This window comes from Rhodnius prolixus, unplaced genomic scaffold (genome assembly GCF_049639745.1).
Source record: "Rhodnius prolixus isolate KJV_2025 unplaced genomic scaffold, Rpr scaffold_7, whole genome shotgun sequence".
In the NCBI taxonomy this organism is placed as follows: Eukaryota; Metazoa; Arthropoda; class Insecta; order Hemiptera; family Reduviidae; genus Rhodnius; species Rhodnius prolixus.
In genome coordinates this window covers 31102155-31116552 of record NW_027411582.1, presented here as the reverse complement: position 1 = coordinate 31116552, position 14398 = coordinate 31102155, and the positions used below count along the sequence as shown (strand labels likewise).

Genomic DNA, 14398 nt, shown 5'->3' with positions numbered 1-14398 from the left:
GGATTGGGATTATCATAAAACTCGTTTGATTTATCCTTTTATTTCCCTCTATAGCAGACGTCATTATAAAGAACAGCATTCAGCATAAACAGAATGTCAGCATAGCTAAACTGAAATACTACATTCTCCTTAAAATTTATTACCACTAATTTCACAGATAAATGAAGTTGTTTGATATAATTTGATTATAATTTTTGTATTTATTTTACTGCCAACGAAGTTTTGCTTTTCATTGTTATACGAGTATATACATAAATATCCCTTTTTAATAGAATAACTTAGATCATAATAATAATAGATCATTTGTATTTTAAGAAGTATAGTTTTGTATTATTGAATATATATATATTTTTTTTTAATTAAGAGTTTACTTAGTAAAAATTAAATAATTTATTAAAAGACCATTATTCTATTATAAATCTCCTCCAACAGATGCTGCATTCTGTTAAGCTAAAAATAAACTAACAAAATTAAAATACATTGTTCAACCTACCTTAATTTTAATGTGTTAAGATCCATGTTGTTGTAAATTCTAATTATTTAATTTGATATTTTTTTTATATAAAGGCAAAAACATTGAGAAACCTGTAAAAAAGTTTATTACTGAAAATTAGATCGATAAAGTATGTTCTCCTTTTTCATTAATTAATATGAGCAATAAAAAAAATAATGTTTCAAATTATTACCTTTGGTGGCTGGTTATTATTTAAAAAGAATTAATTATGTTTCCTTGAATATTTTACCCTTTTTCTCTCTCAAATTTCTTTATTGCTGGAAAAAGTAACATTTTGAAGTATTGTAACAACAGGACAACTAACTTATAATACGCAAGAGGTTCATGCACACTATAAGTACATAAAAAAGTTTTATGAAAATACAAAAGTGCAATTGCTTTTTGTATTATTCGTTTTGGGCAGCACTCGCTCTCTCCGCTATTCAATTGCACCTTTGATGATGAAGTAAAACAATCTCTTTATAACCCTTAGTAATGCTATTAGTACAACATACGATCTGCTTCTCTTAGAGAAGAAACATCGAAATGCTAATTATAAAAGAAATTTTCGATACTAAATAATTATTATAGCAATAAATAGTTATCTTATTATGTAGCGTTTGCATTGTTTATTACCATTTTTAATTACAATAACAATAAATCATATTAGTGTCATTTATTCTATTATCACTAACTTTATAACAGAAAAGCAATAATAATAATCAAATTATTGTTCAGTTTATTCAGACAAATTTGTACTATCATGCAATATTTATACAAATTTTTTTATTATTAAAAAAATGAGCCAAAATGTATGAGGGCAGATAGTATTGATAAGTTGTTTAATGAGCAATTATTCTATAATTGGTTTAGAGAGAATTAAGTTTGCGTTGGCTGGTGGCAGCCCTAGCGAATATTAGTTGCACTAATAAAACTTGTTTTAACTTAATAATTAATAAAAATAACTATATTTTAATATCACGTTATTGCTATGATTACCTGAGTTCACAGAAAATGTTTTTGACCAGTAAAATTTAGAAAACTAAAACTCACAATTAGTAGACTCTCAAAGTAGCCTTTGACATTATACATATCAATAGTGTTCCATCACATTTCTTGCCATCCAGGTACTGTGTTCTTCAGAACCTTGAGCAAATTGTTTTGTACATCATTCCTTTAAAGACTTTCGCAGCCATCTTTTTCATTACCATAAATTTACTTGCAATATAGCCTGCCGATAAAATGTTTGGGGATTCAAATTAGAATGAATGAAATTCATATCGTAAGAGGTTTCCATAAGCGCGAATCGATGCTACTTTGGACTCGCCAAGCTGATATCTAGGGAGACTAAAATCATCCTCTACAAGACACTAGTTCGCCCAGTTATAACTTAAGATTCGGAAACGTGGGCTTTTTCTAAAACAGATGAAAAAGACCTCCTGATTTTTGAGAGAAAGATCTTAAGAAGAATATTTGGACCAATTCGGGATGGCCAGACTTGGTGAAAACGCACTAACACGGAAATCTACTCTCTGTACAAAGAACCGGACATCAGTAAAGTGATAAGAGGATAGGCAGACTAAGATGGGCGGGACATGTGGCTAGAATGTGTGATGATGACGTGCCGAAGAGGTTTAGGAAGAGAGGCAGGCCAAGGCTACGTTGGCTGGACGGAGTGAAGGAGGATGCCTGGCGTTGCTGGGCGTACGTAACTGCCCAAAATAGGGAAACTGGCGGAATCATTTGACGGAGGCTAAGGTTCGCTAGACGGACTGCCGCGCTAATTAAGATAGAAGAGAATGTAGTTCCCTCGATTCTCAAATAAACTGCGGTAGTAGTCAACCTTTAGTAGAAGTATTAGGGGTTCCAGGGCAGACCTTTATAATAGTAAGTTTACTGCTGTATTATCTACTGGAGGCCTGCGGAGAGCTGATGTAATTTTGCATTCTGTACAATTCTAGTAGACGAACTGAATCCGTGCTTTGATATTCAAAATATATAAATACAATTTTGGAGCATGTTTTGCTTATTTATATATGTAATTATATTTATTAGTATTATTAGAATCAAGTTATTGTTTTCCAAATCACTCTTTCAACTTGAAATATGATCGTTGTGCTCTTGGAACTGTGGTAAAATCCTTTCGCGATGATTGTTGAGTCGCAGGATTTCTGTTGTAAATTAACTATTCTCACGTCAACGATATACATTAAAAAAACAAATATTGTATATTAGACCAACGGCCCAAAATTACCTTACCTCAAGTGTTCTCTACTAATTTCTTTTCTATTTGTTGTTTTCAAATGTTTTCTCATCACTAAAACTTTCAGTAGGTTGATCGCACAAAAACTGCACGAAAAAGAGTAACGTTCAAAAACACTAAATTTTCTTTTAATTAAAGGGCATATTCTCGATTATAACTTTTTGGAAACAATACAGATCAGGTAGATTTCGAGAAAACTTGACATATGCTTTAAATATTTCAACGTGCAAACAGTTCAAAATATGTATTTCTTTAGAGAATTTTTGAAATTTTGGCACAATTGGTCACTCAATAATGGCAAAAAAAGGCTAATCTTTAGAATAGCGCCCCAGAGGCGTGGCCTGTTTTTTTTAGGGGGTGGGAAGTGCAGAGCACCTACCGGGGAAAATTGAAACTACTGCCCGCCAAGTAGTACTGTGGCGGATGGTGCGAATTTTGTAGCGCTTTTGTGTAGCGCGGGAAAATTGAAACTACTGCCCGCCAAGTAGTACTGTGGCGGATGGTGCGAATTTTGTAGCGCTTTTGTGTAGCGCGCAGGCGCAGTACACATACTGCATAGCAAGTGCTTCCTGTTCAATGTATGAATAGTTCCCGCGAGTGCTCTCTTTGTGACCGGAGGTGCGGTTTTTTTGTAACTTTATGAGTATGAGCGTTTTAAATTAAAGGATGGCTGTAGTGTGAGTGAGGGTGGGGTAATGAATGTTGTAAAATTTTGTATGGATGTTGGTTTGATTAGTAGGAGATATGTATGTCCGAAGTGTGGATGTGAGATGAAAATGGAAAAAAAAATAGTGTGATTGATAAGTGTGTATGGAGGTGCCGAGGCGATTCGACCCCTGATCATGATGTAAGGAGAAGTGTGCGAAAGGGTTCTTGGTTTGAAAGTAGCAAATTAAGTATGATTGATATATTACTGATGACGGAGTTTTTTGTGTATAAGAGGACGCAGAGTGATGTGTGCTTTGAATTGGGTTCGAGTGAAGGTTCTGTGTGTGACTGGCGGAGTTTTTATAGAGAGGTGTGCATGGAGATGGTTATTAAAGAAAGTAGTATGCTTGGAGGCGTCGGCAAGATTGTGGAAATAGATGAAAGCAAGTTTGGTAAGAGGAAATATAATAGGGGAAAGCATGTGGATGGTAGATGGGTGTTTGGAGGTGTGGAGAGGGGGTCGAATAAATGCTTTTTCAGGGTCGTTGAAAGTAGGGATAAAGATACGTTGCTAGATGTCATTAAGACTTTCATACTGCCAGGAACTACAGTTTACTCGGACTGTTGGAAGTCATATGAATGTCTGGAAAACGAAGGGTTCAAGCATTTGAAAGTAAATCACTCCCTAAATTTTAAAGATCCGGAAAGTGAAGTGCACACGAATGCTATTGAGGGAACATGGAGTTCCATAAAAAGGCAGCTCCCAAGAAGGACCGCCACTGGCCAGTTTGACTCCTACTTAGCGGAGTATATGTGGCATAGGAGTCATTCTTCCAGTGGCGACCTTATGAGAGATTTTCTGGAGGGAGTTCGAGAGATATATCCTCCTCAGGAAAGGGACTCCACGGAATAAGGTAAGTTTCTTTTGTGTTGTTCTGTGTAATTAGTGTAATGAATCTTGTGACAAAAATTAAAAAATTGAGGGTGATTAGGTAGGTTAGGAGGGGGTATGGGGGGCGAAGCCCCCCAAAAAGAAAAAATCAGGGGGTGTGGGGGACGAAGCCCCCCATTAAGAAATAAATAAAGAATTCGAAGTTATTCTGATTCGGTGGTACCATATAACCCGCTAGATTTAAGTGTGAATATAAAATGAATAAATAGTTTTATATTTATATTTGAATATGGCGGGTTCTATAGTAACAGCGAATCAGAATCACTTCGAATTAGGCCACGCCTCTGGGGAGCTATTCTAAAGATTTACCCCAAAAAAATCTATTAAACCTCTTAATTTATTCACTTCATTTAGACAAATTCACAAAATCTTCGAGTTCCATCTATAATCCCCTTCTTCCATAACAGTTCACCAAGTTGAATTAGTATTGTTTCCAAGTTCTGTCAGTTGTTAATGAATTTTTCTGGAAAAATAAATGTATAATAGCACTAAAACTACAAAATAATATTAAGTAATAAAGTTAAATTACCGGCGACGTTGTAATGTAGGCACGATAACGTTCTTCATTTTAATCAAAATACTGCCAACTAAAAATTTAATAAATCCATTAGATTAACAGTCATTTCATTCGAAATGTGTGTTCACATTTTTATTAATTATTTATACAGCAGTTAGTCAACTGAAAAGGATTTAGAAAAATAGTTTTTGTACAAATGAGGTGTGTATGAAAGACTTCCCTTACATTTTTTGGTAATCGTTTCATTAATTCAGGAGACAAACTGAACCTTTGAAAAGGAGGCGATTACGAAAAGCTTGGCAATTAGAACTGGGTAGCAAGCTTAAGCTGGTAAGCCTAATACGTAAGAAGTTATGAAGGTTTCTGACAGGTTATAGAACAGCTGTGTCTGAAAGTTCAAATTCAAATTTCAACGAGTGGGGCCTAAATTTGGAGGCATGTGTTGATCTGATGTATTTAAATAATAATAAACATGCTTAAATGATACTTATAAATATGCCCCTCCAAAACTGAGCCCAAGTGATATAACAAATTTTAATTTTATGCACTGACATTTTATCAAAATGTGTATCATTTTTATCATGTTGTGCCAAACTATTCTGTAAAAACAAAGTGTAACTTGCATGCATAACAGCCTCAACGAAACTGACCTGAAAATGCAAAAATATTATCATAATATGCTATAATTGTATTAAAATAGAATTGTGAACATCCTCTTGATGAAATTCACAAATTTAATAGTTAAAATTTATCAATTAATATTTTATATACTCAGATTTAAAACTAAGAATTTTTACTACATGTTTAGTACTAAACTACTTCAGTAGTTCATTTAGAAATATCTATTCACTAACAAAAAGAAATAAAGTTAAATTTAAATGATAACCCAAAGAAGTTGTGGGGGTACTTCGGAAAAAAAAATATAGCCTTCCCAAATCTGGTGATCACCAAAATCAATGATCAATACAGTTGAAATGTATGTTGTAAAGGAAAATCATGTTAAGTAGTTTTTTACGACTAAATGTATCCTCATAAAACATCATTGAATGTTAGCAAAAAGAATTCAACACTTTTATTAGTGTGAGAATGTTATTCGAATTTTTTATTAATAAGACAATAACATTCAATTTCATTCCTATTGTAGCAGCAGTAGTCAATTCAACATTTGTTAGGCGCTGTCACAATAGCATGTTGAAAATGTACCATCGTGTATTAGCTCTATATCTGAATGATATAGAATTTTGTTTAACAATCCAGCTGATTTAGAATTCAGGAAGGAAATGCCGCCTAACCTTTAGAATACATTAATAAATTACTATTGAATAATAAGGGCTGTGATACTACAAGCTGGCATTGCTGGCGACACTTTTACTATCAGTACCATTTTTTTCTTTTTTTGTGCCGAAGCTCACAAAAGTGCAATTCTGGCAAACGTACAGTGAAAGATCCAATTTTTATTAATTAAAAAGACATAAAAGTTTTATTATTACTTTTTATTTAATGGTTTTATTTTTTTTATACAGATTTTCTCATCACGGATTGATGACTACGTCAAGAATTTTTTAATGCATCAATATTTATGTACATATGTGCGCAATAGAGCATACAAAGAAGATAGTTGGTGAGGTATTTGAGAAAACTTCAAGAAACTGAAAAAATGGATTTAGGAAAATTAGCATGGATGATTTTGAATAAAAGCTTGTTTATAGTGGCTCCGATTCGAAACATCAAATTCGAACTTAACTCAGATTTTGTATTTTCAAGTTGTGCTCCAAACACTGTGCACAAACACACTCACAAATTCTTTAAAATCACATGTTCAGATTGTGGAGACCTAAAAACGGATATTTTCGGGTTTTTATAAACCCAAAATACAAAACACGATTGCAATACTTTCTCCCATTAGATTAAGGGAAAATAAAAATAACCTATTAAAAAAAAATGTTTCCTTAATTAAAAATCTCTATTAATATCTCAATTTCGCCTTTGGATTCAACTCCCTAATCGAAACTAACCCTAAAAATTCGTTCAACATTTCCGGCATGTTTTTGTTCATTCCTTTAAGCGCAAGTAGGATGAATTAATTCTTTTTAAAAAAACATAATAATTATAATAAAAGAAACGACATTACTTCTTTTTCCATTCTTTGGGAAACCTTAGTAAGTCTTTAGGTTGGAAATTTAATTCCAACTAGAAAGAGATTCAATCCTACTTTTTTCCTGAATTAACTTTCCTTTTGGAAATCGTATAAAAGGATAAGGTACTTTGTTACTTTTTAATAATCTTTAGAAGGATACTTATGACTTACTGATCAAAATTATATATTGTACTTTTTCGGGAAGAGGATTAAATGTTACAAGAATTATACAATGAAATTAAATTTAAAAAAAAATATTAAAGAATTTACTGAAGGTAATGTAATGGACTTTTCTACCAACTTTTTATTTGTATTACAACCATTTGTATTAACTTAAAAATGAAAAGACAATTGAACCACTTTGTCTGGCAAGCGTCTCACCCATAATCTCAAGTACCTCGTGACTATCTCAAGATCGCCTTATCCATAAACACACTCTGGGACACTTGACTACACATTTTTACATTTAAGGGATTCACAATATTTTTTTTTTTAGGTTGTAGTGGATTTGGCATTATGTATAACCTCTCTACCATTCATCAGTTCTGACACAATAAATGATTAATGAGGGGAGAAACTGCCCAGTGGTAGAACCCCGATTAAGAGAATTAATTGGCTTTAGTCCCACATATTCATTCAAACAAATCATGAAGCCTTTGGTGTTTAGGGCTTCTAGGAGGATCGTCACAAATTGTAGAATTATTTTTGTATACCTAGTTGAGGTTACGTCAGACAGAAAAGAAGAGGTCCTCATTATTCAGTACGGATACTTACAAAGGGGCATTGACAATTGTGCGGTGACGATATTTTGACTGCAAGGTTTAAATTCTTAGGAAGTTAGACCTCTTTGAGTTCGATTACTTAAGTTCCATATTGGTTTAAGTCAAATGCTGTATAGAATAAGCTTGTTCTCTAATGATAGTCTTGATCTATAGCCTAATAGTCTTCTGAGCTGTCTGTATCGCGTGTTTTGAGCCCTAATTTAGACCTGAGTTACTGTTTTTCATTGAAAAACCTATAAGGTTACCATAGACGCTGTGAAAAGAGCAGGAATTAATCTCACCTCATGGAATTTATCACTTTTGTTAGAGAATAGTTATATTTTTATAATTTTTTTAAAAATGTTTTCTCTAGCAAATTATTTGTTAGTTACCTGACCATTTATGTAACAAAGTTATAATGAAGTAAGAGCATGTTTAAAGAATATATAGTCACAAGTAACATTATCTTTAGGATTACATAACAGTTACGTCAGTAGAGCACAGCCTTTAACACTCTTTTAATAAGGTTCATGTTACTCATCCTACTTGGAAAAAATAAATATATATATATATATATATTTACTCCCACCTGTGTTCTTTGCGATGATATTCACTCCAGTGAGAAATCTTGCTGCTGGTAAATTTATATTTGAAATCCCTATTGATTAAGTCTTTTATTAGGCTCAGTCAATCAAAATCTGCAAGGTCTAGACCAGTGAACTTAACAGATGATTCCTGAAGATGATTTCGTCACTCATCACACTTCAAAATATTTATTTTCGGTGTAAAATCTTTATACGACATCATCACTTCTAGAAAGTAAGAAAAAGGTTATTATTAATGAGAGTAAATAGAAATTATTATAATTTGAAGTGATGGAAAAAAAAGATTTCTTTTAAAGCTACTAAATTGGGCGAAAAGTTACTTTAATATAAAAAGGTTGGTGAAGTAACAAATCATTTCAAGTAGGAGACGAAGAGCTCTAAAGTTTCTTTCATACAAATCCACTTAAACTAAATCACGGTTCCCTCCATTAAGAAACAGATTTAATCCTTTTTATTTTATTTTTTTAAATATATTACTCCTTACTTTAAAGGGACTTTTTACTTATGAACTAAAAGGTTTGTTAGTAGTATCATGCTGTCCTTCATAAGTCAGTGATTCCCAACCTTTTTTTCCGCTTCCAAAAGAAATTTCACTCGAACCTCACACTCTCTGAAATTTATATTAATTAAAATTAACATTCAACTCAAGAATAAATTCAAGTCAAAATAGTGATTACAGATAACGAACCAAAGACATCTGATTGTATAAGTAAATAGAGAGGTAACTATATCACAGGTTATTCTACTTAACATAGTATCTGATCTGCTGACATCAAAACAAATTTAATAACAACCCAAGATATTAAATATACTCAACCTTTCTAATGCCGTGACCTCGCAATACAGTTCCTCATGTTGCGGTGACTCCAAACCAAAAAGTAATTTTGGTGGCTACTTCATAACTGTAATTTTGCTACAGTTATGATTCGAAATGTAAATACCTGATATGCATTATGTATTCTCATTGCTACAAATCAAACATAATTTAAACGTAGTGATTAATCACAAAAACAATATTCAATTATATATTGAGAAATATTTATTACTAATTCTAATAAATAACATTTCATCATGGCATAGCATGGGTTATATATATCAACAGTAATATAACAGTAAACAACAGTGCAATATTTTGCAACAGTATGCTACCAAATTCAGTGAGATGGTTGTGGTTGCTTCTTGCTTCAGAAATTCTTGGGACAGTCTTTGCAAGGGCACAGCGAAAATTATTTTCCACAACAAGTCTACTTCGGTATTTAGACTTGATTACCAGCAAGCTGGAAAACACTGGTTCGCAAAGATATATTGTTGGAAAAGGAAGAAGAAGGCGCAGTACAGTCTCAGACAGAATAGGTTGTAACTGTAAACACTTAATTTGATCTGAAGAGAAATCTGTTCTCGCTGCATCATTGTTAATTAGGTCAATGAACTCTTCTTGCGCTGTCTCCGGGACATCTTCAACCTTTCCCTGTGAATGGACTTGTGGCAAGTGGAAATGGGATGTCTGGTAAATTAGGAAAGTATGATGAAATTTCGTCTGCAAGCATGTGCAAATGTTCTTTTACAGAAGTTATCATCATAATTTTTTCTATGGCTCAATGTCATGTTCCTTCTCAAAGAAGGCAGATAATGTAGGAAACATGTAAATTTTATTTTAATCCAATTTACTTTTACCAAAGCTGAAGTTTCATTTGGAATGATCTAATTTTTTCGAACTAATCGAGGCACGTTGCATTTGGTCCTTGCAGCGATAAATTTAAGTCATTCAAGATGTCCACTAAGTAAGCTATTTTCTGCAGCTCAGTTTAATCGCTAAAAAGTGTTTGGAATTGCGAAATATGTATTTTCCGATGGCTTTAGGCGACCCCTCTGTTTTGGTCGTTCGACCCCCCGCTGGAGTCGCGACCCACAGGTTGAGAACCGCTGAAATATACTAATAAAACGAAAATAAATGAGATGTTCTCTAACAAGCTCAATGAATATCTTAATCATGAGAAATAAAAATATGAAAAATATTTGAATTTTACCTGGACTTTTCTCCTGAAATTTTGTCTCCAAAATAATTACGTTTAATTTTTCAGAAGGAGAATTGAAATAAAAGTATTAACTTCAACACAGGAAGTGATCATTAAATTTTATTACACGTAACAGGATATTTATTATTCCCCCCGCTCCAAAAAAAGAGAAGAAAGCAATGAACCTTCTGGATACCCTCCGAGGACTCTGTGACTTGTGAACTACGCGTGGCTCAACCTGAAGAAAACAATAAATACGTCATCGCGGTCCAAACTTTATTGACGTCATATAAAACAAGGTTTTATGTCCGGATATGTCTATTCATTTTTTTTTTTTTTTTTACAGGTTAAGGTGCGTTTACACCAAACGAGTCAACTTGTGTTCTAACACCATTACCAATCCTCACCAGTTCTTGGGCGTAAAAAGAAATTTTGAAGACGACAAACTGTTTTTTTTTTTTTTATAATAGTTCTTAAGCTTTCAACCTGGCTTTGAATTTGCAAAAAAAATTGTTATCTATTTATAAAAATGTCCATTAAAAATTTGGATAGGTCTGCGCTACTGGATAATATCGTTCATTTTATTCGTTGTAGCTCGCTTCTTAATTCATTTTTTTAAATTTTATTTTGCTTTTTTAAAAACTAAAAATGCTTTGCCTAAGAAAAATGATCTCTTTCTTTCTTTTTAGATCGAATCGTGACTATCGATGAAAAGTGGAATTCTGTGTGACCATAGGATACATTCATTTGCATGATTAGAAAAGACTAACTTCCAAGCGCTCTCTAAAGACAATTCTCTCTTCTAAGATAAAAAAAAAAATCAAGGAGGTCCGGCGACTAGTGTCCATCAAATATGAACATTTTTGAAAACCAACAAAGTCATCGAAAAGAACCGGCCAAGAACTGTTACTGATGAACAGAAGAATGCCGTTTTAATAGGATAACTACGCTCACGCCCTACTTGTCACAAATCTTCGTCCAAAATTGGTGATCGAAGTTCTTGATCCCGCCTACCGCAGACTTTTCACCCATTTAATGAAGTTGTTCATCACCTTTTCAAGATTTCACCACACGAAAAACGGCATTCTCCGTGAATCTCGTAAACACTTTTTCTTTTTTTTTTAAATGTATTTTGTAATTTACAATCTGTATACATTGTGTACAATAAGTAAAAATGGAGAGAGTGATGAACTGGTGCGGGAGGAGAGCAGGAGGAGAGAAACTACCCAGCGGTAGCACTCTCTATAGGAGAGAGGAGAATGTGAGGAGGAGAGAGTGATGAACTGGTGCGGAAAGAGCAGGAGGAGAGAAACTACCCAGCGGTAGCACTCTCTATAGGAGAGAGGAGAATGTGAGGAGGAGAGAGTGATGAACTGGTGCGGAAAGAGCAGGAGGAGAGAAACTACCCAGCGGTAGCACTCTCTATAGGAGAGAGGAGAATGTGAGGAGGAGAGAGTGATGAACTGGTGCGGAAAGAGCAGGAGGAGAGAAACTACCCAGCGGTAGCACTCTCTATAGGAGAGAGGAGAATGTGAGGAGGAGAGAGTGATGAACTGGTGCGGAAAGAGCAGGAGGAGAGAAACTACCCAGCGGTAGCACTCTCTATAGGAGAGAGGAGAATGTGAGGAGGAGAGAGTGATGAACTGGTGCGGGAGGAGAGCAGGAGGAGAGAAACTACCCAGCGGTAGCACTCTCTATAGGAGAGAGGAGAATGTGAGGAGGAGAGAGTGATGAACTGGTGCGGGAGGAGAGCAGGAGGAGAGAAACTACCCAGCGGTAGCACTCTCTATAGGAGAGAGGAGAATGTGAGGAGGAGAGAGTGATGAACTGGTGCGGAAAGAGCAGGAGGAGAGAAACTACCCAGCGGTAGCACTCTCTATAGGAGAGAGGAGAATGTGAGGAGGAGAGAGTGATGAACTGGTGCGGAAAGAGCAGGAGGAGAGAAACTACCCAGCGGTAGCACTCTCTATAGGAGAGAGGAGAATGTGAGGAGGAGAGAGTGATGAACTGGTGCGGAAAGAGCAGGAGGAGAGAAACTACCCAGCGGTAGCACTCTCTATAGGAGAGAGGAGAATGTGAGGAGGAGAGAGTGATGAACTGGTGCGGGAGGAGAGCAGGAGGAGAGAAACTACCCAGCGGTAGCACTCTCTATAGGAGAGAGGAGAATGTGAGGAGGAGAGAGTGATGAACTGGTGCGGAAAGAGCAGGAGGAGAGAAACTACCCAGCGGTAGCACTCTCTATAGGAGAGAGGAGAATGTGAGGAGGAGAGAGTGATGAACTGGTGCGGAAAGAGCAGGAGGAGAGAAACTACCCAGCGGTAGCACTCTCTATAGGAGAGAGGAGAATGTGAGGAGGAGAGAGTGATGAACTGGTGCGGAAAGAGCAGGAGGAGAGAAACTACCCAGCGGTAGCACTCTCTATAGGAGAGAGGAGAATGTGAGGAGGAGAGAGTGATGAACTGGTGCGGAAAGAGCAGGAGGAGAGAAACTACCCAGCGGTAGCACTCTCTATAGGAGAGAGGAGAATGTGAGGAGGAGAGAGTGATGAACTGGTGCGGGAGGAGAGCAGGAGGAGAGAAACTACCCAGCGGTAGCACTCTCTATAGGAGAGAGGAGAATGTGAGGAGGAGAGAGTGATGAACTGGTGCGGGAGGAGAGCAGGAGGAGAGAAACTACCCAGCGGTAGCACTCTCTATAGGAGAGAGGAGAATGTGAGGAGGAGAGAGTGATGAACTGGTGCGGAAAGAGCAGGAGGAGAGAAACTACCCAGCGGTAGCACTCTCTATAGGAGAGAGGAGAATGTGAGGAGGAGAGAGTGATGAACTGGTGCGGAAAGAGCAGGAGGAGAGAAACTACCCAGCGGTAGCACTCTCTATAGGAGAGAGGAGAATGTGAGGAGGAGAGAGTGATGAACTGGTGCGGGAGGAGAGCAGGAGGAGAGAAACTACCCAGCGGTAGCACTCTCTATAGGAGAGAGGAGAATGTGAGGAGGAGAGAGTGATGAACTGGTGCGGGAGGAGAGCAGGAGGAGAGAAACTACCCAGCGGTAGCACTCTCTATAGGAGAGAGGAGAATGTGAGGAGGAGAGAGTGATGAACTGGTGCGGAAAGAGCAGGAGGAGAGAAACTACCCAGCGGTAGCACTCTCTATAGGAGAGAGGAGAATGTGAGGAGGAGAGAGTGATGAACTGGTGCGGAAAGAGCAGGAGGAGAGAAACTACCCAGCGGTAGCACTCTCTATAGGAGAGAGGAGAATGTGAGGAGGAGAGAGTGATGAACTGGTGCGGAAAGAGCAGGAGGAGAGAAACTACCCAGCGGTAGCACTCTCTATAGGAGAGAGGAGAATGTGAGGAGGAGAGAGTGATGAACTGGTGCGGGAGGAGAGCAGGAGGAGAGAAACTACCCAGCGGTAGCACTCTCTATAGGAGAGAGGAGAATGTGAGGAGGAGAGAGTGATGAACTGGTGCGGGAAGAGCAGGAGGAGAGAAACTACCCAGCGGTAGCACTCTCTATAGGAGAGAGGAGAATGTGAGGAGGAGAGAGTGATGAACTGGTGCGGAAAGAGCAGGAGGAGAGAAACTACCCAGCGGTAGCACTCTCTATAGGAGAGAGGAGAATGTGAGGAGGAGAGAGTGATGAACTGGTGCGGAAAGAGCAGGAGGAGAGAAACTACCCAGCGGTAGCACTCTCTATAGGAGAGAGGAGAATGTGAGGAGGAGAGAGTGATGAACTGGTGCGGGAGGAGAGCAGGAGGAGAGAAACTACCCAGCGGTAGCACTCTCTATAGGAGAGAGGAGAATGTGAGGAGGAGAGAGTGATGAACTGGTGCGGAAAGAGCAGGAGGAGAGAAACTACCCAGCGGTAGCACTCTCTATAGGAGAGAGGAGAATGTGAGGAGGAGAGAGTGATGAACTGGTGCGGAAAGAGCAGGAGGAGAGAAACTACCCAGCGGTAGCACTCTCTATAGGAGAGAGGAGAATGTGAGGAGGAGAGAGTGATGAACTGGTG

At 36.9% G+C, this 14398-nt stretch overlaps 1 protein-coding gene across 1 annotated transcript in view; it reads right to left on the bottom strand.

Annotated features, from left to right (window-relative positions):
- AstCC (Allatostatin double C) overlaps positions 1-9128 on the bottom strand; it is a 62228-nt gene extending 53100 nt beyond the window's left edge. Inside the window, exons 1-9 of the mRNA XM_074114920.1 lie at positions 9065-9128; positions 8941-8986; positions 8361-8583; positions 5099-5261; positions 4886-4943; positions 2753-4819; positions 1547-1724; positions 687-771; positions 494-585 (exon numbers count right to left, since the gene is read on the bottom strand). Of these exons, the coding sequence (XP_073971021.1) occupies positions 494-519 (26 nt within the window). The 5' untranslated portion in view covers positions 520-585; positions 687-771; positions 1547-1724; ... (4 more) ...; positions 8941-8986; positions 9065-9128. The remainder of the gene's footprint in view (positions 1-493; positions 586-686; positions 772-1546; positions 1725-2752; positions 4820-4885; positions 4944-5098; positions 5262-8360; positions 8584-8940; positions 8987-9064) is intronic.
- Between the last annotated feature and the right edge of the window lie 5270 nt (positions 9129-14398).